Here is a 23201-nt window from a genome sequence, read left to right as displayed (position 1 = left end):
GGAGACAGCACTAAAGCTCCTTGAAGCCAGGCCGGCCTATAGGAGACAACGCCAGAGCCTGAATAGCCAGGGAATCAAACCCGATGGAGAGGAAGGAGGCAGGTGGAGCTTCTTTAGAAGCTAGCGTAGGCCTTTCTACACAAAGGCCTCTTGTTTTTGGTCCACACTGCTCTAATATCCACATGGGTTCTTGCTTCCTTGTCTGGTGAGATGTTGATAGGACTACCCTAAGAAGAGAACACTAAGTAACATTACTCAAGTATGCAGGCTGATAGAGCAAAGGAATGAGCAGACCCCAGACCACAGTGCAGAGACTGGAGCGGTATTTGGCCAAATGATGATCTTAACTCAGCAGCTTCTCTGGGTATTTATTTTTAGCTTTGATCAGAACTCATGACGACTGAGGGTTCCTTCAGAGAGGAGAGGGGACACACTGCTTCAGTGGGTCACCTTTATAAACCCAGTCTGCAGATTAGAAAAAACCTTGTCATGCTTAATTAAGAATTAGCATGTTCCCCTTAGCCTTGTTTATGAGCAGGTCAATCTGAGAGGAGAAATGGTGAGTTTGAAAGAGAGAAGGAAAGGTAGTAGAAAGAGAAAAGGTAGAATAAAAACAAGGTGTAAGTGGTTGGGAAGCAGTTGAAAGCATAAGCTACCAGCGGCTGCTGAATGCATCCCCAAGTTCTCCTGCCCTAAGTGACCTCACAACCCTAGTGCTTCAGCCTTCTCACTTCCACAAGCTGCCACTCCTCAGGAAGCCTTCTCTGGACTTCATGCTCCTCAATTTGCTTACCTGAGGTTTCTGAAAAGGGTTCCGCCTGGAAGACTCAAAACTGGGATAAATTGACCGGCTGGATGCCCGCTGGGCAGGATCTTGGCACACAAATCCTGAATGGGGAATGAGCAGTATTAAGAGCCACCCTTTTCTAAGAAACCAGCCTGTCTGATTTGGGTCAAGCATCTTTAGACTCATCCTAAAGAAGATGATGCTGACTGAGGAGCTAGATGTAATCCTGATTGACACAGACGTGGCATTTTGATGACTCTCAAACAAATGACCAAATCATCTTTTTGAAACACATACCTGGTCATAAAGAAAAGTAATTTGTTGTTGTGTTTTTAAAATAGCTTTCAGGATGGTGAGTGGAGGAAGATGTTTTTACCAGAAGAATACGATAGTAAGTGTGCTATCCTATTACAACCTCCTGGTGATACAGATGATGGCTTACTGCTCATTTCTGCAATGATTATTTAAGAAACTGCATTTCACTGGTTTCACTTCCTTCCTTAAAAAGAACTAGATTCTCAACCAAAACGAAGAGAGTAGCTAAGCTCTACCACATCTGCTGGTACAAGTACTAGTTCGCATCAGATGGATTTCACTGTGTCGTTTTTTGGGAAATTCTAAAACCCAGTAACAAATCCGAATCCTACCCACCTGACTGCCCATCTCCATTTCAAAGTTCTGGCTTATCTACTTAAAATGGGATTTCTCCCTCAGGCTGCTTTGGCTGTACCACTGCAGAAGGGATCATGTTGAAACCAGCAGAGACTGTCAGGGAGAAATACAGCCGGTCTCCTTTGTAACAGGGCCTCTTCACTGGGTTTCATTTTCCCAGCTCAGAGAAAAATCTATTCTCTGCAGATCTTTGCTTAATTCTCTGCCTCAGCTCATAATTCCCATGCCCCAGGTCTCAGCCTTAGTTGTGGTTCAGCCCCAGGACAGGATGGAGCCAGGGGGAGTAGAAACATATAAACACTTCCCTGAAAATATAATTTTTTAGTACAAAACATTCAGCATAGCTTAGGAACTGCCAGTTGGCAACGCCTACGGAGCCTGGCAAATGGAAGCTCTGGCTAATTTTTCGTGAGAGTCCAGTTCAGAGCACACTGCTACTCACCTACAACAGTGAACATATCTGAGATCATACTGGCTTTAATCTTTAGGTCCAGAGGAGCGTCACTAAGAGAACAGAGAGAGAAAAGTGCAATCAATCACTTCATAGGTTAAGAGAAGAGCTGCCTTGTCATGGGTCCCAGTCCAGCAAAGTTCCAAATGGCAGAGAAAGAACACATACAGGACATCAAACCCACAGGAAAGAGAGAAATCTGGATGGAAAATACCAGAAATACAAGCCTTGTGCTAATCTCACCCTCTGTTAGGCAGACCTAGGACCAACACACTGATTCCCTCATATGGAATCTTTTTGCAACTTAAGTTTTGAGCAGGCCGGGGGATCACTGTGGGATTCAGAGGCTCCGACTGTCAGTGTACTTAAAGGTGTATGAGTGTTCCTCTTTCAAACGATGTGTTAGTACTTCATCCTTCACTCACTCACATGCAAGACGACATTGTAGGAAGTGGAAGTCTTCATTTTCTGTGCTAACCCAATCTCTTTAGGCTTACAGGGTTATGAATAGGGCACACAGATACAAGCAAGTCCTATCAACATCTCACCATACAAGAAAGCAGGAACTCATGTGGATATGGAGCAGTGTGGACCAAAAACAAGAGGCCTTTGTGTGGACAGGCCTATCCTAGAGCTTAGTTGATCCTCCATGAACCACACTACTCTTGCTGCTGGCCCCACTGTGTCCCTCTGGGACGTTTAACACGGGCTCCTGGATTTCACTGGGCAGTTTGTAAAGGGCTGACTTGACGAAGTGCAGTGCTAACGACTGCAGACACTGCCCAGCGGCACACCTCACACCTAAGGTGAGCCAAATCCCCACTCCACCAAGTGCTCAGCATGTCTTTATTTGATGACTTGGCATTCTGCCAGTCTCTCTCATCCTTAAAAGCCCAGCAGCTGGGTGGTCTCCAGCAGAAATCTCTAGGGTTTTCTGTTTAGAAAATCATATAGCTAATAGAAATTCTGTCACTGTGGATATAAGCACAGTTTTCTTTGGTGTTTAAAAAGCATACCTCTTCCCTTCTAAATAACAGATTTGTATTTTTTAAATCTAAGATTCTTAAAAGTTTTAGACATTAACCTTAGATGAACATGAGGCCACAGAACTGAGCCAAAAGACTCTTCTCTGGTGCGCTGGCCCAGTTTACACCTCTAAAGGACTCTATCCTCCCCAAGAATAATTTATTTAGGACTGCAAAACTTTATAATCTGGCTTGGATGGAGAAGTAGTTGTTGTTTTAAATTTGTTCTGCCCTGGCTGTTCTAACTTCAAAGCTACTGAGATGAGTACAGGTGAGTGGGCTGAAACTCTGAGATGCTGCTAGTGCACACAGATAGTGAGCAAACCGAGTGCTTGGCACTGCGCTCACACCCACGCTCTCTGATTAGTAGGACGCTTTGTTCCTAGTTTGAGTTTGGGGTGTCTGGCAGAATATTTCCTCAAGACTATTGCTCTTCCCAATGAAGTAACTCATTATTCATGTTTGTGTGTGTGTGTGTGTGTGTGTGTGTTTCAAGTGGTTTAGTAATGCAAGTAAGAAGACACAATCTTATCTGATCATTTTTGAAGAAATGTCAAAAATCAAAATAAGAACTATCCTTAAAAAAAAAAAAAAAAAAAGACAAACATGTATCACAAAGTGGCTGGGAAGTTAGAGGTCTCTGTCTCCCACAGGGGTTTTGATAACATTCCATAAACTACCTTGTTTTTAAAAGTCTAGTCATTACCATGTAAAAGTCTTTTACCACAAGAGACCCCTCCGAAAAAACAGAACATATTTTAGTGTCAGTGTCAGGTTCATCCTTATCATTCGTTGATAGAACCACTTACCAGGCCAGAGAAGGAGAGAGATTCACTTCCAACAACCATGGCTTCAGAGTATTATCTATGAGCACATCAAAGCCATACAGTTCTGGAAATATAACACAACATGCAAGATCATTTTCCATGCAAAGATCACATAGAGTCAGTCAACTCCCATCTGAGGCCCAGACTCACTGAGCATAAGCAGGAAGCAAAGAACATGAAGTTCCAGAAACACTAGTCTCCTCCAAAGATAATGAGAAGAAAACAGTAAAACCCAACATGCTATCTATTCCTGACTTCTACACACTGAGACGTAACACACAAGACCCCGATGCGCTTAAGGGTAAACAGTGAGGGAGGAAGGAAGCAAGAACATCTGTTACCAATGCCAGCCACATAGGGCTTGCTCTGTGCTGGCCTCCTCTATCCCCTCCCCACCACACTAAGAAAAGGGAAACATCCCTGGAAGGCACAGCTCTAGGATCCTCCCTTCCTACTTTCTTAACTTTAATACCATGTGCTGCAGCCCAGCTCCGAGCTGTAAAGCACGATTACTCTTTCCCTATCCTACAGCTTCAGTTTCTTTTTGAAAAAAGTAAAACATTCAGAAGGATGCAGAAGACATGGGCAAGTGGTAATGCAGGCTGTGACAAGCTGTCTTCTATCCTTAGTATTACTCAAGGAACGGAAGGGGTCAGAGGTCAACTTTCCATGGATTCTGGATTCTTTGTTGATTTTTTTTTCCTCTCCAGCTATGGCAAGAAGCAAGCTAATATCCACCGGGCATCTCTTCTCCTAGAATCCCTAGTTTAATGTAGAGCTGCGAGAGTGGGAGGCCAGCATGAAGCCCTCGAATATGACTGCTGTGACCCTTATGACAGGAAAGATTGTGGCACGCAGCCCTCAGAATTCACACTCTAAACCCACAGACTCAGATTCCCACTCACTCCTACCATCAAACCAAGTGCCACTCAATAAACCCTCACTTATATCTTCTCTCCACGAAAAAAACCCTGCAATCCCAAAGCCCACATGCAAAAAAACAAACAGGGTTTTCTAGAAAATTACTCCAACATAAATTTCCCTGTTTCAAGAATTTCTTTTTTACTCTTTAATCTTTTTTTTTAAAAAAGCTAGAAACATATAGTCTAGAACACAGAAACCCAAAGCTATAATTCAGACCAAGAAACCTAGGACAAGATTTAAACCCTGGCGACTAGTCTGACCCCTCACTACACTATGGCTTGAGGGTGTCACTTCAGTCTAAAAGACATTCTTCAGGCTCCCTAACTTTTCAAAAGTCACTGTCAATAAATGGATATTCAGACAAGCTGTAGCCTATTCCCACTGTATAAGTCAAATAGATACACATACTCTTTTTTATTTGTTTACCTGAGAGAGGTCTTATTGTGTAGCCCAGGCCAACCTCTAACTCCTGATCCTCCTAACATAGCCCCCAGGTGCTGAGACTACAGGCATATTCTGCCACACTAATCTAGACCTAGACAGTCTAGTATTTTCATGAATATGTCACCCTACATAGTAACCAATTAAAACCATACAAACCAATCAAAAATGAATAAAAGTTTGGGTTTCATACATTTTCATGTAACTATACAAAACTTACTTTAAGATATAAAAAGGAAGTACCTTCAAACTGGCTCCTTTAGGTAACAAATTCATGCTTTTTTTTCAATAGCTTTCCTAGTCTTTAGTAACAACGACACACTAATCCTCTCCTTAATCTGGGAAAAGATTTTGTCATATGGCTCTAAATAAGACATTTAAAGGGGGAAACCTCAACAGGTATGATGGCATATATTCGATCATGGTATTTGGGAGGTTGAGGCAGGAAGATCATGAGTTGAACCTGAGTTTGGGCTACACATCAAATGAAAGAAAGGAAAGAGGGACAGGAGGAGGGAGAAAAAGGAAAGGATAGAAAAAGCGAATGAGAGAAGGAACAAAGGAAGGAAGGGAAACAGAAAAACAATGTATAATCTACAAGTCCCATAGCATTACATAAGCAAGATACAGTATCTGATACAAGAAAACATCCCTTTCCATTTTTAGGAGCAGAAGCATAGGATTCAACAATCTCATAAAATAATACTTAACAATAGCATGAAGAACACAATGGCAGCAATGGATGATGCACATGTGGTATGTGGACCACAAAAGAAGACCAACGTAAGATGGACCAACAGCTAACGAGAGCCACTACTGAAACTCCACATTGAATTTTAACAGTCATACTTAACCATTTCACTGCAGCAGAGGCAAATTCCAAGTACTCACATTCGGCTAAAAGTCTGAAAAACAATGTTCTGGGAAAAGAAAAACATATCTGACAGTGAGAAAAATCGCTTTTATAGCAGTAAACTAACTTTCACTCCTGTGATAAAGCTGGGCGGGATAACAAGGCCTATGGAGTGTACCATGCTGCAGAGTCAACCAAGCCTCAATACAACTATGCTTAGAGCAGGTCTGAACCTATAGTCACATGAGAGTTGGGGGAGCAATGCATGCTGCTGTGTGACAGCAGCAGACTGCCAGGTCCAACTCACCTCAGTAAGGTGGGCCTCAGTGGTTGGGAGTAAGGTGAAAAATAGTTTGTGTATCAGATCAACCCCTTGAAAAGCATCCAGCTCAACAAAGACACTGAGGGCTGCCTCCTCTGTAATTCAACCATTTCTATTCCTTTATAAGGTATAATTTAGGTATGATGAGGTCGATGAGTCTTAAAGATACAGACTGATGAATCTTGGAATTGGTTACATCCATGTAATCCACACTCATATCAAGGGACACACAGAACACTTTCATCACCCTGGAAGACCCCTCAAGCCTCTTCCTGGTTGATGGCTCATTCCTGACTCATCCTTGACAGCCATTACTTCCTTCATCAATTTGTTCTACCCATTCTAGAATTTCATATAAATGGAAATAATACAGTGTATGATTTTTGTCTAGTTTCTTATATTTACCACATTTTTGAGGTACATCTGTCAGGAAGACATATAGAGGTATATAACTTATAATAAAATTCACCCCTTTAAAGTGACCCTTGAAATGCATCTGGCTGGGTAAACCCAACCCCAATCATGATACAGAAAGATCTTATTGCAGATGCACAGTGGTGCCTCTCTGGTCAACCCTCCCTTTCCGAATCTTCGAACAACCACCAATGAATTTCTGCCTAGTCATTTCCTTTTCCAAAAAGTCAAATAAATGAACTATGTATAGTCTATAGTCTTTTTAGAGTAGTTTCTTTCACATAGTATTGTCTTTTGAAACTTACCTATGCTGTTACATGTGTCAAAAGTGTAGTTCATTCCTTTAAACTCCAAAGTAGTTGGTATTCCATAACATGGACATACCACAATTTATCCATTTAGCAGTTGGTAGGTATTTTAGCTGTTTCTAATTTGGGGCCAATACAAATACAGTATCAGCATTTGTGAGTAGGAATTGTGTACACAGCAAGTCTCGTCTCTCCTAAGTAAATACCTCCATGTACCTCTTACTTCCTGAGCACTGTCCTGGCTGTCAAGGAGTGGGGTTTTGGGTGCGGGTGGTGTGAGAGGGGTGAGCTTCTGTTTGGGAGATGCTGTCCAGGAGGGAAAGAATTCCGGTCCTGTACTAACTTTGTGGTCTGCATGTCATATCCCTTCTGTTAGGGTGGATCTCCCTGGCTCCCTCCCCTAAGCAAACAGGTGATAACCCTTGCATAGCACAAGAGCATTATAGTCACTATGAGAACTGGCTTTTCTCCCTTCCTATCTGTGTCTCTCCTTCTCTGGAGGGTAAGGGCCGCATCACATTTACCAGGTTAGTTTAAGTGTGCTAATTTGCCAGCAGCTTGTTTGCCAGCATGTCAAAAGCTAAAGTCATTTTGAAAGAGGGAGACTCAATTTAAAAAATGTTGGCACAAAAGACTGGTCAGTGGGCAAGCCAGTAGTCACTTTCTTGGTTGGTGACTGATGTGGTGCAGTGTCACTCCTGAGGAGGTGCTCCTGGGTTGTATAAGAAAGAAGGCTGAGCAGGACAGGGATGCAGGTCAGGAAACAATGCTCCCTCATGGCTTCTGCTTCAGTTCCTGCCTCACATTGATTTCTCTCAGTGATGGACTGTGGTGTGGAAGTGTAAGCTGCATAAACCCTTTCTTTCCCAAGCTGCTTTTGGTCATGGTGTTTATCACAGGAATAGAAACATAAGGCATAAATAATCTACTCCATAAGTAAAAACATTTAGGAAATGTACAACAAAGGGAAAGGGAGATGACTCAGTTAAAATGCTTTTCCAGACCTTGAGTTCAAGCCCCAGCACCCACATAAAAAAATAGGCATGAGAGAATGCACCTATGACCTCTGTACTGGAAAGTCACAGACCAAAGGAGAGCTGGGGCTTGATGGAGAGCTGAAGCAGTGAACTCCAATTTCAGTGAAAGATCTTGTTCAAAAAAAAAATAGTAATAATAAAAGGCAAGGTGGACAGTAGCTAAGGAAGACACCAGACACTGATATCTGGGTTTCACATACTTGTACACACATGTACATACATAAACACACATGGATGTACATACATAAACACACATGGATGTACATACATAAACACACATGAATGAACATACATAAACACAACTAGATGTGCATACATAAACACACAAGGACACACACATATGCAAACACAGACACACAAATAGGAGGAAAGAGAAAATTTTTGTATAAGTAGAAGCCAATAAAGAGCTGTTCTCCCCTGGCCTACCTACTTAGTCATAACAAAGCTACCAGTCACAGTAAAAATAACAAGAATTCATTTTTTTAAGAAAGAAAATAAATTTATTTAGTTCACTGCAAAAAGAAGAGCTGACATAGCAGTAACAGAAGATCCACTTGCCAAAAATAAACAGAAATTCTCATTAAGAAAAATTTATTAAAGACAAATTAAGGAAAAAAATATGATAAAAGATGACTTTTGAAGAAATGGGTGGGTAGTAGAAAACAAGTCTCACTGAGACTTAAGAGACAGTGTACTAAGCCCCCTCAGAAATAAGAGCCCACTGAAGCCCCAGTCCCAGGCAATGGAACATGCTGGCACTAGGAAAGTGCCCACTGTCACTAAGATGCTTTTCTGTAATGAAAATATTTTCACCTCAGCCTAGGATTTGAGTTTAAAAGCAAAATGAAAGTCTTTATAATGGGTCCAAAAGAGAATTCTGAAAAAAGTAGAGGAAGATCCTACAGGAGAATGAACTTAGTAAGAGGGGAGCCCTGGTGCTGACCTTTGACCTCCTCCCCAGAATCACTATGACATCTATCTAGCTAATGCCTACAATTGCTAGATCTGAAAGGAGTGTTTAGAATTGGGCACTGTGGACTCAGCAGAAACAGTGCTCTTTCCAAGCCTCATCTGCTAGAAAAGATGATGTCATTGTTCCTGAGATCTCGTTACAGGACAGTACGGGAGAGTCCAGGAGGGAGGCATGCCAGGACTGGACTCATCAGTCATCTCTATGTGGGTGGAGAAATGGCCGGATATCTGGCCTCAAATTTGGCCTGGTCATTTATTAGCCACATGACCCAAGACAACTTCCTTAAATTTTCTGAATCTTTCCCCTTCTCATAACCAAGGCTTTTATGATATGTGGTTGGTAGTGAGTCCCTACAATGTTGTTAAAGAAAAACAGTAGCCTCTTAGCACCTACGCCCCTTCTACAGCAAATGCCCCTCCCCGTCTAAACTGGAGCAAGGGGTAAACTGAAGAGGGGCTTACCTTGAACACTGCCCCTGCCTTCCATTCTTTTACTGTTGGTGGAGAGGTTTGCAAATGAAGAAAGCATGCTACCTCCTTCCATTCCTCTGACAATCATTTATGGACACCTTCCTTTTAAAGAACATGGCCTGACCCTGAAAAATGGTCAAGAGCAGAGGTAACAGAAAACTAAACCAGACTTCACTCAAGAGAGGTATCCTGCACATACTTGGTTCTCGGCAGACAGGGCATGGGTCTCTGACCAAAGCAAGACTAAGCTAGTGAGTTCAGTCCTAGTCCACATGATCCCACACTAGAGAGGACCAGGATCAGAGCCCATCCATCAGCCATTCTCACAAACAAAGATTAAACCACTGTCAGCAGCAGCGTCTTTGAAAGACAGCTAACATCCTGTTGTTTTTGGCTGTTTTTCTTCAAATGGTCAAAAACAGTTGCACTCATAGTCAGTAATTTCACAGTGCCAGTTTCCTTAGCATATTTAAAGAGTTGCCACTGAAGCCTATGAGTTCAAATTGTACCACATTTTCACAATCTTGGAAGTCAGTAAAATCTGACTGTTAGAAACAGGTTTTATTGGGGGAAGCTCCAAAAATCATATAATTGAAGTCCTATGATCAAGATGGGAAATTGCCAAGATTCATCCTCAGAGGTTCCTGGTTTCAGGCCGTCTCTTTTATTCAAGCTCTTTTACTCACAAGTTCTAGGACCCAAGACAAAGGGTACCACTTAGGGTCTCCACTTCTGTATTGTGACAAATCACTCGCAAAGGTCCTTCTGGATATCCAAGTTTATAAACTAGCATTAAATAACTGAGCTTCAGATGGTCTGTTATGGTTGAGGTATAGGTAGTATTAACAGTGCAGGCACAGGAATATAGCAACATTCCAGGGAAAACTGATTTTAAGAATACAAACTGTGCACTGCTCGACATTAATCTCTGCTCTGTACATAGCCAGAGAGGAAAGAGTTACATATGCAGAAAAAGTGCTGACTGGGAATGCTGAAGGTACCTGGAGACAGTACAGGTGGCAAGGGGGCTGAAAAATCACAGGACAGAAATCCCAGTGACAGACTCTCCTGCCAGTAATCTGCAAATGGGAGGCCAGAAACGGCCACCTAAGCATACAGGGAACCCCATCTTAAGTTCTGTTTCCCCTAAAAGTATGAATACTCTGTTTAAACAAAAACTTCCAGGAAGCTCTCAATTCCTGTCTACTCTGACACACATTCAAAGCTTGCTCCTTATAACACAAACCCCAGGGGAGGCTAAGAATTATTAGAGGGAGACAAAAAGATTCACACAATATACACAAATATACAAAATCCTATCTCACAGGAGAGGTTAATGAAGCACAGAAACCCAAGGCTAACAGGAATTAGAACCATAGAAGCCAAGAGACGGTCAACAACTTAAAAAACTCCAGATGCCCTGAGTTTACTAGAGCTGGGTCCAGGCAGGGAAGGGGAAAGGAGACCCTGGCTGACGGGTCTTGGGATATTTCTCTGAGTCAGAGAGAGTTGCTGCCCTTCTTTCACACTGAGTTCTGTGAGCCCATTCCTAAGCTTCCAACAATCAGGTTATAGAGAATGATACAGAAAAGAAATACCCGGAAAAGCCTTCAAGATTAGCTACTTAGAACAAAGGATTTTTTTTCTATACCAAGGACCATCAGAAATTTACCAACATAGGCAAGCAGGGGTATAAAGGAAACATTTGATCTTGAAAGCTCACAGCATGTAGAGTCAATTCTGTTAGCCTCCACAGCAAATAGCCGACAACTCTAGAACTGCAGGCCTTACCATATCAGATCTACTACAAAGCCTACTGCTAGGCCACCAAGAAGAATGAGAACAAGCACCCAGCATTCATCTATCAAACATTTCCCAACATTCCCTGTGACAGCCATCACCAAGGAGCTTCCACTCAACCAGGAGAGACACACACATAAATAATGCCAGAGGGCAGGCAAGAGACAATGCAGAGACATGAATAGAGTACTGGGGACTGAGTACTCCTCAGGATGGGAGTCGACCTTTACAAGGGGCATTAGAAAAAAAGACCACCAAAGAAGTGATGCTTGGCTTTCCCTAGAAGGATGCTGGTGACCTGTGAGGTAAACAACAGGAGAAAAGTAGTAGTTCATCCACAAGATAAATCAAACACACACAAAGGCAAGGAGTTAGGAAAAGGTGCCTGGAGCTCTGACTTAACATAAGCAGATGGGATGGGAAAGCAGTCACGAAGACTATTAAGAACTCAAGAAAATAAACTCAAAGACTTTGGGGATGGCATCTACGCATAAGACAGGAAAGTATCATAAAGCAGAATAGAACACATGTGGTAGTAACAGGACAGGGTCCTGTGCTCAGCAAGACTTCAGAGAAGCAGGAGAGTGGAAGGAGTCTTGAGGGAATGAGAGAATGCAAGGCAGGCGGGAGGGTGTTCTAGCTAGACACAGAACGTGTGCACACTGGTGCACTTCCCTTTAGAAGTTTAGAAGACCTGCAGCCTTTTCTTTTATTCTACAATTTTAGACCCTGACTCATTTGCATCTTCTATTTAGTCTCAACAGTTCCCCTACTTGAGCACCAGTCAAATACATGCTACAATAATCCATTAAAGAGACCAAGAATTAGAATGTCAATTATAAAATTAATAAAGGTAATTTTTATGAAGTATAGCTTCAAGGCGAGACTGGTGCCAGATGCTTTCTTTGTTTGCACCACCTCACTGCATCTTCACAGTCCTCTCGGGAGGGAGATACCTCATGGCTGCCATTCATAATCCAGAAAGTGGAAATTACAGCAACTTTCTGAAAAATACCCAACCAAAAAGACTATACAAGGCTATACAAGCCTATAAACCATGTTCTTTATTTCACCTCCAGCCCCTAAGGAAGGTATCCCTCTCCCATTCTCACTGTATATCACTCCATCCCACACTTTAACTAGCAATGCTATATCAGTAACCCTGTGTGCTTTTTTTAAACCAAGGTCCAACGTGTGCCCAGAGGCAACCTGGCCTTATGGCCTTTCATACAGGTAGTCAATACTAAGTTCCTATCCATGGAGAAAGCAGGCATGCACATAGGCAACCTTGGTGTGACAGACAGACACAGCTAGTAGGTCAGGAGGTCATGGGTTTTCTGATCCAGGTTGTGAACTGCTTGTTACACTTTCTCCATACTATCAAAAAGAAACAGAAGGGGAGAAGAGAAGGGAGAAAAACAAGTAGGAGAAAGAAGAGGAGGGGGAGAAGAACCCACTAGGAAGAAGAAAACAAAAAGGAGGAGTCATCGGAAAATGGGAGAAAGCACACACTGGTACCAGCCAGAGCTTCTTGGATCTGTTCCCAGTCTGGCAGCCAGAGAGCTCTGGAATATATTTGTTAGGGCTGGATTCCTGTACAGCCTATTGCAAACTTTTTCTGAGTGTATCCTGACAGAGAGACCCACACTTCAGTTTCAATCCCTGTTCCCTACACAGAAAGGGAGTTATTCCTCCAGAGATTCCAATGAAAACTCACCACCTCTACCACTGGCTTCTTGATAGAATTTGCATCTACTCTGTGAGCTTAAGAAAGCAAACCCAGGATGTGCCCCTGACTCCTATAGAAATCACTATGCCCCACTAGCTGAGGATCCCGAGACCCTTCTCACAAAACACAAGCATCTGGCAGCTCCTTACCAAAACAACTGCTGCGGTGTGGAACAAAGGTTTTACAGGCAGTGGCGATAGCTAGTTCAGCAGAGATTATTGTCTTAATGATCAGGTCTTCCACATGGGCCATCAATGCTGCAAAAACAATCTTTTGTAATGAAAACAGAAACACTATAATGCATGCATTAGTAGAAGCAGATTCCAGGTCACGGTGCAATTATAAAAGCAGGTGTGCACATTCAAAAAGCATCAAAATGGTGGTCTTCAGAATGGGTGCTACAGGGTCGGCACACATGCAGACACAGGTGCAGGTGGCCTGTGACAGAGGTACAGACTGCAGAACAAGCCTTTTCTTCCTTCTCACTTTCCTAGCACCCTTTCCCCATGCACAAACAAAGTCTATTTACACACTGCTTCCCAAGCTGCCCAAGGCTCAGCAAGGATTCTTTTTGACTCCAAGCCCCGAACTTAAATTCCACTCTACATCCTCCTACGCAGCCACAAGAATGAGGGAGCTCAACTTAGGAAAGTTAGAACTCAGAGCCAATATAGCGCCAACTGCACGCACACTGCAATGCAGTGTACAAAATGCCACAGTATCTTAGTTTAGCACAGCACTCGAGAAAGATAAATTCATTGAGGACTAAGAGAAAAGTGATACTTTCCAAATTAGAGCTAAGAACAGAGATTTGGGGGTCGTAGGAAGTCTGTTCTTCACTGTAAGCTACAGGGAAAGAACAAGAGCAGGCACCATGGGCTTCTCAGCATCATTATCAGGAGGCCCTGATGAGAAGTAGTAAAACAGCACTGAGGAGTGAAGTCAGGGGCTGGAGAGACGGCTCAGCAGTTAAGAGCACTTGCTGCTCTTACAGAGGCCCTGCATTCGGTTCCCAGCACCCATGTAGGGCAGCTCACAACCTCTTATAATTCCAGCCCAAGAGGATCTGCATGCATGCACACATGCACACACACTGCATACAAATAATAGAACTATTTTTTTAGAGACTGGAAGGAAAAAGGTCTGATACTCACCAGTTGTATCCTTGCCTTCTTGTTTCAGGTACCTAAGCATGGCACTCATACTCCACTTGTTCCCATAATCCTCCACTTCTGGATCATCACAACTAAAAAGAAAAGAATCGAAGCTACATATGCCAAGAGGTCTGCTTTTCTCTGTGCTTTGAGTATTTAAGAAAAACATTCAGTTTGCTGACTTCAACCTGGTTTTCCCTGGTTCTTCTGTAAGACACCCTTTCTATTAATTTCTTAAGAGAAAGACAACTGTGGAGAGTTTGCTTGTATAAAGAGGGTAAAGAAGAGAGCTAATTCTTCCACATCAAGAATAAGAGAAGAATAATAAATTAACAGTGGGATATAGCACATCTAGTCTTTGAAGTGAATGTCACATAAGGTCAGCAAACAACCTCCGATGCCATTCAGACCAGAACTGAGCCGGGACAGGTTAGTAAGCTAATGCACTATGTATTATAAGGAGCTACACAGGCTTGCTTTGACACACTAGCAAGCCTCCTGTCTGGGTAGTCACTGCTACCTTCCCAAACCTCTCAAGTTCCACTGATGACACAAGGCACTGGGTGACTTGAGCTCTAGGGGGCAGAGAGTTCTAGGCATCCCACTGCACAAAATGGTGAATGGGGTGAGCTTCCATGAATGTCACCCTGCCACCAAAGATATGTGCTTTGCCACTGACATCTCAACCCTCAGCACCCTTTCCAGTTCTATCCCTGTTCATCTAGACTGAGAGACGTGGCAGCTTTAAGCAACTCGATTGCTGGCCATAGGACACTTGATGAAACCTCCCACACTTTAGCAACTACCCCACTTCCAGATTCTTTCCTTCCTTCCTTGGACGTGGTGGGAACTTATTTTTAGTCTGAATAGAAAGTGACTGTTTGGGTTTCTTTTCTATTTTTCCACTTTCCTGGCAAAATTTTCAGGATGAAAGAAAACAGAGCAAAAATAACATTTGCACACAGCTGGGTCAGTACTGCTTTCCTGGTTCTTCTCTGAGAGGGCCTCCTTTCTTTAGTTTTTTCTTTTCTTTTTTCCTCTGGTCATTGCAGTGAACATTAGAAAATTTCAGAAGATACATAAAAGCAAAGGAGAAAAAGCTAAAAACTGACATCCTAATCTTACACTTTGTAGTTAGAGAGAGTTAACATTTCATGACCTATCCTTTTCTCATTCCTCAGCAACATAAGAAGCTTTAGTTAACAGACTGGTTCAGTCAAGTGTTTGCTTCATGTGCTGGCTCACTACACTTCCCATCAAATGACACATAGGAAAGATGTGGATTGATAAACTGATTCTGTACATACATCCTTACGGTTAAATTCATAGAAATGGAACTACAGTGTCAAGAGATACAAATAATTTTAAGCTTTAGATATGACTTCCAAGCTGAAATTCTGACCCCCTAAGTCAAGTAGGGAAAGAGGAATGGCAAAGGCATATTTTAGTAGAATAGGGTGCCCTCTGTCTGGGTACACCATAGAGAAGCAGCAGCAACAGCAGCAATGCCTCAAAACTGATACTGGAGGGGCTAGAGATGGCTCAGCAGTTAAGAGCACTTAACCTGTATTAACCTGCTGAACCTGTATTCAATTCCCAGTACCCACGCAATGGCTAACAACCATATATAACTCCAGTTCCAGGGATCTGCTCCCTTCTTCGGGCTTCTGAGGGAACCAGGCACACAGAGACAGAACACCCATTCACAGAAAAGTAACTGTTTTTAAAGGTGACCTCTCAGTGTCACCTACATGTTCCTGTTAACTGCCATGTCTCCACCCTCACAGCTGAAGCTGACTTCTAGCCCTGACCCAGGGTATGGTACCTCACATAGTCTCCACTCTTCTTGTTCACACTGTAGTTTGTCAGGTGCATGAACTGGTTCCGAATGTTCTTGGAGCCTTGATCGTATCGCACAGTTGCAAACCTGACAGGAAGAATGGGTTAATGCCAGGAAAGTTCAGTGGACCTGAAGATTGCAGAGCATGCAATAACATGGAGGATGGAGGATGGAGGGTGGAGGATGTCATCATCATCTTACAAGAAGAAGGTGACAATAGTATCTAATTAATACTGATCTCCGCTAAGTGACAGTTGCAATGAGAAGTGTCTTCTATACACATTATCAGTTCAACACTAAAAGCCACTCTATGAAATAGATCTATGCTACATCTAAATTTTAAATAGATATAAAACTAAATATGACCCATAAATACTAAATAACTTGGACAGGCATGGTGAAATACATCTTTAATCCCAACACTTGGAAGGCAGAGGTCTGCCTGGTCTACACTGAGAGTTCCAGGTTAGCTAGAGCTGGAAGAAGGCCCGGTCTCAGAAAAAAAGAAAGAAAGAAAGAAAGAGAGAGAGAGAGAGAGAGAGAGAGAGAGAGAGAGAGAGAGAGAGACCTGAATAACTCATCCAAAAGCAAACTCCAAACCCTATGGCTTAAACACTCTTAGATACTGCTTTTCTTTTTAATGGGAAGAATGAAAATTCAAAATGCAATAATTCACAACCTCGGGAACTCCACGTGGGATACTACCCACAGCTATGAAGCTTCAAGGACACCTACTCAAGGTCTACTCAGTGACTGGAATAACGACATTTTACAGGAGAAAAGAAAAAAGGAAACACGGTTCAGCACGTGACTGCAGACTTGAACCACATGCACAGAGTGCATTCCTACCGACTTAGGACGCACCATAAGCACTAGTGAGAGGAAACACAACACGGATAGACAGCACAGAAGGCCTTCTGAACTGCAAATGAAAGCAGAAGACAGAAAGGCTTCCACGTGGCGTCCAGAGCAAGTAGAGCGGCCACCTGTCGCCCTGGCCGACTGTCAATAGAAGACGAAAGCACAAAGCACACTCGCCCGCCTCTGTGGGCAGCAGGCAGGGAAAGAGAAACTGTCCAGCGAGGCTTGGCATCAAAACTGCCTCTCAAGACCATTGCTTATGGTGAACACGAGACCCATTCACTCACTGCTAGTGCCACAGCACCCTGCCCTAAAGTGCTTTCCCAAGACACATATCCAAGTGTGTGAAAAAACCTAGAAGGCCACAAGCTTATTTTCACATGATTTACAAACGGTTTAGATATGCTTACCCAGACTAGGAAGTCAACATGATTTTTACCGCATTAAAGGTCAGCATTTAAATTTTTTCCTCTTCTCTATTTCTTCTCAGCCACCCCACTATCTCTACTCCCTAATTCCCTGTACCAGAAAAACACAGGCGCTAAAGGAAAAAAAAGGAAAAAACAAACCCAAGAAACTAAAATAAACAAACATGAGGCCAGGAAGAAGGATGTGGATGATGAGAAAATTTTGACGAGGCATATATGACTAAAGAGAGCTTGACAAGCATTGTGTCTATGCTTAAGAAAGGCCTCAAAGCTCCCATAAACTTCTTGGAGTTACCATTTAACTCTTCATCATCATGCGGTGGCCAACAAACCTTGCTTTTACATCCTAATCTTCATATAGAGAGTGATTCTCAGAGCAGGTGGGAGAATCACTCTGAATTCTCTCTGAAGGGAATGCAGAGGAACCAGGCAAGATCCACAACTCCTACCTCCAACAGACATTAACTCATGGTGACACATTACTTGCCATCATCTCCCTCAAAAAGTACTAAGTATGAGAGAGAGAAGGTTTTGGTCAGGAAAGGAGGTATCTCTTCTTGTCTAACTCTGCATGCTTGACTCCACCGGGCCAACAGGAAAAGCCCAGGGAGGCACACGGAGAGCTGGGTCTGGGGTTCCATGCATTTACACCCCACACGCTTTTCAAAAGGCTGGATTTCTACAGATCGTTTTCCCTCTTCACTTCCTGTCACTGGAGCATCTGACTCTAAAACCCAGCATGGACAGTATTACCAATGTCACGGAATGGAGTGAGCTTCTACTGGGTCCAGGAAACATGATGAAAGAACTGTGGGTGGCTCTTGCTCTCTTTCTTCTTCTTCTTGCCTTCCCACTCCACCTCTCTCTCCCCATGCTCATGGCTGGTCTCTACTTCACTTCTCTTCTCCCCTGCCCTCTCTCTGCCTCTACTACCCTCTTAACTCCCCTCCCCATGCCCTGAATGACTATTCTATACTAGATAGATAGATAGATAGATAGATAGATAGATAGATAGATAGAGCGATCGATCGATCGATCAAGGGAGGGTGAAGAGAAGTGTTAACAGCAAACGCCCCTGACAGGGCAAAAGCACTGACTCTAATGTCCCTCAGCTCAAAGAATACAAGAAGACAATGCAGAAGGAAGGCTGAGCTTAGCCAGTGAGATCTCACAGCTCTCATGAATCTGTGTTAACAGCCACACTCACCTCTGACCACCACTGCCTTCTTGCTGCCTAGACGAGAAGTGACACAACTACCAAATCTGGTCTACTAGTCCACTTCTGATGATCTAGTTAGCCTACACTGGTTTGGTTTGGGATGGTTTTTCTTTGTTTTTGCTTTTAACATGAATGACGTGGCTAGCTAACTTCTTGCAGCCCCATGAGGAAGACAGTGTATGGGCTGAGACGCAATCCCTGGGAAATATAGAAAGTTATCTAGGCACAACAATAGCCCCAAGGACTCTAAATCCAGAGATTGGAGAGCTTCTAAGTGGGGAGCCAAGAGATTGACTACAAACAAAAAAACTGAGTAAATAAACAAATGTTCTAACGCCTGGTGATAGTGGCACACACCTTTAATTCTGGAGATTAAAGAGGCAGAGGCAGGTGGATCTGTGAGTTGGAGGCTAGCCTGGTCTACATAGTGAGTTCCAGGACAGCCAGGGCTATACAGAGAAACCCTGTCTTAAATAAAAATGCTAAAGATAGTAGGAGACAGCTTTTTCTTTGTTGGAACAGAGAAATAAAAATATGTAAAAGAGAAAAGCAAGTTTACACTCTGAACTTTGAAGAATCATAAGCCCATATGACATATACATGCTTCCTAGGTCTCTCTCCTGCAAGCCCCAGAGCAGTGGGGTCATCAAGTCCTCCAACCTCTGACTCTAAAAGCAATTCTCCATGACCAAGTAAGCAGTATTCCTTGGAGATATGACTGCTTGTAGGGCTGGGTGGGAACAAGAAGAGCCTAAATGCCTTATACTCAAAGAATGATGGAGACATGTCAAAAGGACACGACAATCAGTGTACAGGGGCTCCCACTGGCTAAAGCTGGGACAAAAAGAGCAGGAAAACTAAACAGTATAATAAAGGGGCCCACTAAATAAAACAGAAGTACTTCCCTATATACTAGTAAACAGATGAATATATAATAGAAAGAAAAAACTTTTCCTTGAAGTAAAATGCAAAATAATACAAATAAAAGGATAATGGAATTTGAAAATCATCATCCAGTAGTCATTGCTCTAATAATTCACTTAAGAAACATCAACAGATATGAAAGATATTGATAAAAAATGAGACAATGAACGAGGTTTAACATGTCTTTTAACTACCTCCTCATAATTCTTAGTAATCATAGAGAGAAGGTAAAGACACTTGACAATCGAGGATTCTGGTAGGCACAACCCTTAATCAAATACTAAATAATTAGCATGTGCCATCAAATATCCTGAAATGAGAATTTACCATCGCTTCTGTGGTATTCTGACCCCAAATGAATAGCCAAAGTCTAATCATGAAAAAAATATAGACAAATCCAAATTGAAGGACAATTTGGAAAATGACTAGCCTGTCATTTTCCAAAACACTGAGGTCATGAAGTCACAGAAACGTGGAGCTGCCCCAGACTAGAGTCTGGAAGGGACTCGACAATTGAGCCAAACAGCCATCCTTGATGGGGTCCTCTGGTTAAAAAGAATGCTAGTTGGACCATTCTGTCGAGCTGAATGGGGTCTCAGACAGTAAAAGGTGGCTCTTTGCACTACTCAGATAGCTTTTTCACACATCCAGATGGTTTCAAACTTCAGAGTGTTAAAGGAAAGTAGTAAGTTTCTTGTGAAGTTTAGAACAACAAAAGACCTGGTGCTTCTACTGTGGGTGACTAGCAAGCATTGTGACGCACAAGTGCCTTCAGACAGGAAAGCCACTTTCCCACTCTCAGTGCCCACTGCCAAGCAATTAGGTCTGTGACCTTGGTGTTAGAGCAGCGGTTCTCAGCCTTCCTAATGCTGTGAGCCTTCAACACAGTTCCTCAGGCTGTAGTGATCCCAACCATAAAATTATTTTCATTGCTACTTCATAACTGCTACTGTTATCAATTGTAATGTAAATATTTGATTTACAACCCCTGTGAAAGGATCAGTCAGTCCCCAAAGGGGTCCCAACCAAGAGGCTGAGAACCAGTGGGCTATACCTGTTACACACTATCACATTTCAACCTATTCAAACCTGAAAGTTTCAACACAATTTCTCTATTAACAAGTCAGAGGAATCAGTAATTTCCTAGGTAATTCAGGATCAAATCTGCAAATACTCAGCTGAAATCCTAAATCAGTGTGCTAAATCCTTAACCTCCATCTCAAAGGAAATTAAGATTTAAGATACCTAGACCCTCCAATGGAGTCTCACAGTGTATATACACAATTCAGAGCAGTTCCTGTGGCTATAGAAAACAAACTCAATGGTATTTTTGGTAATTTTTTGGTCTTACACTGCTTTGTTTGAACATTTTTTTTGCCTTCCTGGTCTTATGCTGATATATTATGGCTTCCAATTTTGTGTTTTCATGGGCTTTGTGTATGTGTTTCTCATGCTTTTTCTTCGTTGTTGTTTAATTACCAGTCTGGTTTTTTATTCATTTGTTTTCTAAAAAGAAAGAATGGGCACAGTTGGACAGGTAGGAGGTGGAAAGGATCTGGGAGGAGATGGAGAGGGAAAGCCCTGATCAGAATACATTGTGTAAAAAAATACTTTCAATTCAAAAGAAAAGTGAGTGCTATTCGGGGGAGAAGTATGTTGGGCCCTCAAGATGGCTCAACAGGACAAAGCACTTGTCACCCAGCCTGAAGGTCTGAGTTAGTTCCCTAGGATCCACACGGAGGAAGGAGAAGACCAACTAGGATCCACACGGAGGAAGGAGAGAACCAACTAGGATCCACACGGAGGAAGGAGAGAACCAAGTCCCACAAGTTGTCCTCTGACTTCCATATGTGCACTGTGATGTGTATGTACAGAAACAGTCAGCAATTTGTGTAACTTTTAAAATTTAACATTTAAAAAAGCCTACACAACAGAATTTCATAGTCTTGACCTTTATGCCAAGAAAAAAATGGGATCTTATTTTCTTAGATAGTCTGAACTCTGGGCTCTTAGAGTTCACAGATAAAAAATGAATCGTATGTCCATTTTTTAAAAATCAATCTGAAAACAAATATGGTGTGATGGTTTGTATACGCTCTGCCTACGAAGTGGCACTATTAGAAGGTGTGGCCCTGTTGGAATAGGTGTGTCACAGTGGGTGTGGGCTATAAGACCTCGTCCTAGCTGCCTGGAAGTCAGTCTTCCACTAGCAGCCTTCAGATGAAGATATGGACTTTATTTTGAAAATGAAGTCTTAAAAGCTATGGTTTCTGTTTGCTGATGTTTCTCTCTTGGAAGCAGCACAGTAGTCATGACTTCTCTGAACCCCAAGAGAGTGACTGAAGAAATGCCTTCATGATAAGAAGACATACAACAGGCCTCGACCTAACAATAGTTTGATTCACATGTATTCTGCTTTATGATGTTGTAGGAATAATCTGCATTTTGAAGAAATTACACTTTCAGTTCTAGACGTTCGTCTTTTCCCACTCTACCAATACGCACTGGTCCTGTCTTGTGACCCTGAGCAGTGCAGCAAGCTGTAGCCAGTTGCCCACAGTCAGGAGGGCAACGACCATATACTATAGTAAACCATATTGCTAAGCTAACATTCCTGACAAGTTAGGTGTGTTAAATGCATTTTCAGAGGCTGAGAGATTAGGAGCTCAGTGGTTAAAACACTGGCTGCACTTCCAGGGAAGCTGGGTTTAATTCTCAACACCCAAGTATAAGCTCACAACCACCTCTGACCCCAGAATCTTTCTTCTAGCTTCTTTCAGCAATATGTGTATGTAGTACACTTAAATATACACAAGTAAAACAATGAGCATGAAATACAAATAATAAAATCTCTTTTAAAATGTACTTTCAACCGATGCTATTTTCAACTGAGGTGACTGGTGTCAGCCAGATCTTGATAGGCAGGCAAACGGGAAGAGGAGCCATGACTAGGAAGCAGAGAGAGCAAACGTCCAGCTTCTTCCTCATATTTCTGACCACACACACAGAGGCCTACAGGCTTTTCCTCCAGCCACTAGAGCCACACAGCCTGTGGACCAGTTTGACAAGATTCTACAAGTTCAAGGCCAGATCAGGACACGTCTACTCCAAAATTGTGGCTCTATAAGTCTCCCTTCATTCATACTGACCAAGCCTAAACTCAGAGAGGAAGACCCATAAATCCCCAGCCTCTGAGGAAAGACCAGGCTTTGCTTCCCAGGTCCCCATTCTGCTCTGCAGGGTCTTTCTCTGAATGTGCCTTGCCTTGTGCTTCCGCCCCTAATAAAAGCCTTTTGTTAACCAGCTGATTCTGTGGTCTGTCTTGAGATCTTTCCCTGCTACTACTTGCCGCACATGATACTTGAAGTGGTTTCTGTTTGTTTTTCCTGCCTTTTAATTCTTTAACTGACAGAGGAAAAGGGAAAACAAACAAACAAACAAAAGAACCTACCAAGACCCCTAGATGGTAAGAAAGAAACAGCCATGCTGGAGCATGACTCGGTGGTGATCGAGATGCATCTGCAGTGGGGATTTATAAACGGTGCTACAGCTCCTCAGCTGCTTGTTTCAAGACCTTTACCAATGTAGAAGCAAAGGGGGAAGCAACAGTCAGTGAGATCTTACTAACTTTTCTCCTGTGTACAAACAGTGGCGTGGCCTGAAGAGTCTGATGGCGGATACTTAGTCAGCATAACGGAGCCTATATATGGGAGAGTTAAGTACTCAGCTTGGCAGATATATC

General features: G+C 42.7%; 1 protein-coding gene across 46 annotated transcripts in view; it reads right to left on the bottom strand.

The window, feature by feature from the left end:
• Positions 1–23201, bottom strand: part of Ttll5 (tubulin tyrosine ligase like 5) — a 218128-nt gene that overhangs the window by 152099 nt on the left and 42828 nt on the right. For 45 of the 46 annotated variants that reach the window (NM_001427290.1, XM_087552823.1, XM_087552827.1 and 42 more), the window contains 6 exon segments: positions 794–888; positions 1902–1963; positions 3745–3826; positions 13183–13290; positions 14188–14279; positions 16013–16114. In NM_001427290.1, coding sequence (NP_001414219.1) covers positions 794–888; positions 1902–1963; positions 3745–3826; positions 13183–13290; positions 14188–14279; positions 16013–16114 — 541 coding nt within the window. 46 annotated transcript variants of the gene reach the window in all.

The sequence above is a fragment of the Rattus norvegicus genome, chromosome 6 (assembly GCF_021556685.1).
Source record: "Rattus norvegicus strain SHRSP/BbbUtx chromosome 6, alternate assembly SHRSP_T2T, whole genome shotgun sequence".
Lineage (NCBI taxonomy): Eukaryota > Metazoa > Chordata > Mammalia > Rodentia > Muridae > Rattus > Rattus norvegicus.
The sequence above is the reverse complement of the archived record's forward strand: the minus strand, read 5'-3'. Positions and strand labels throughout refer to the sequence as shown.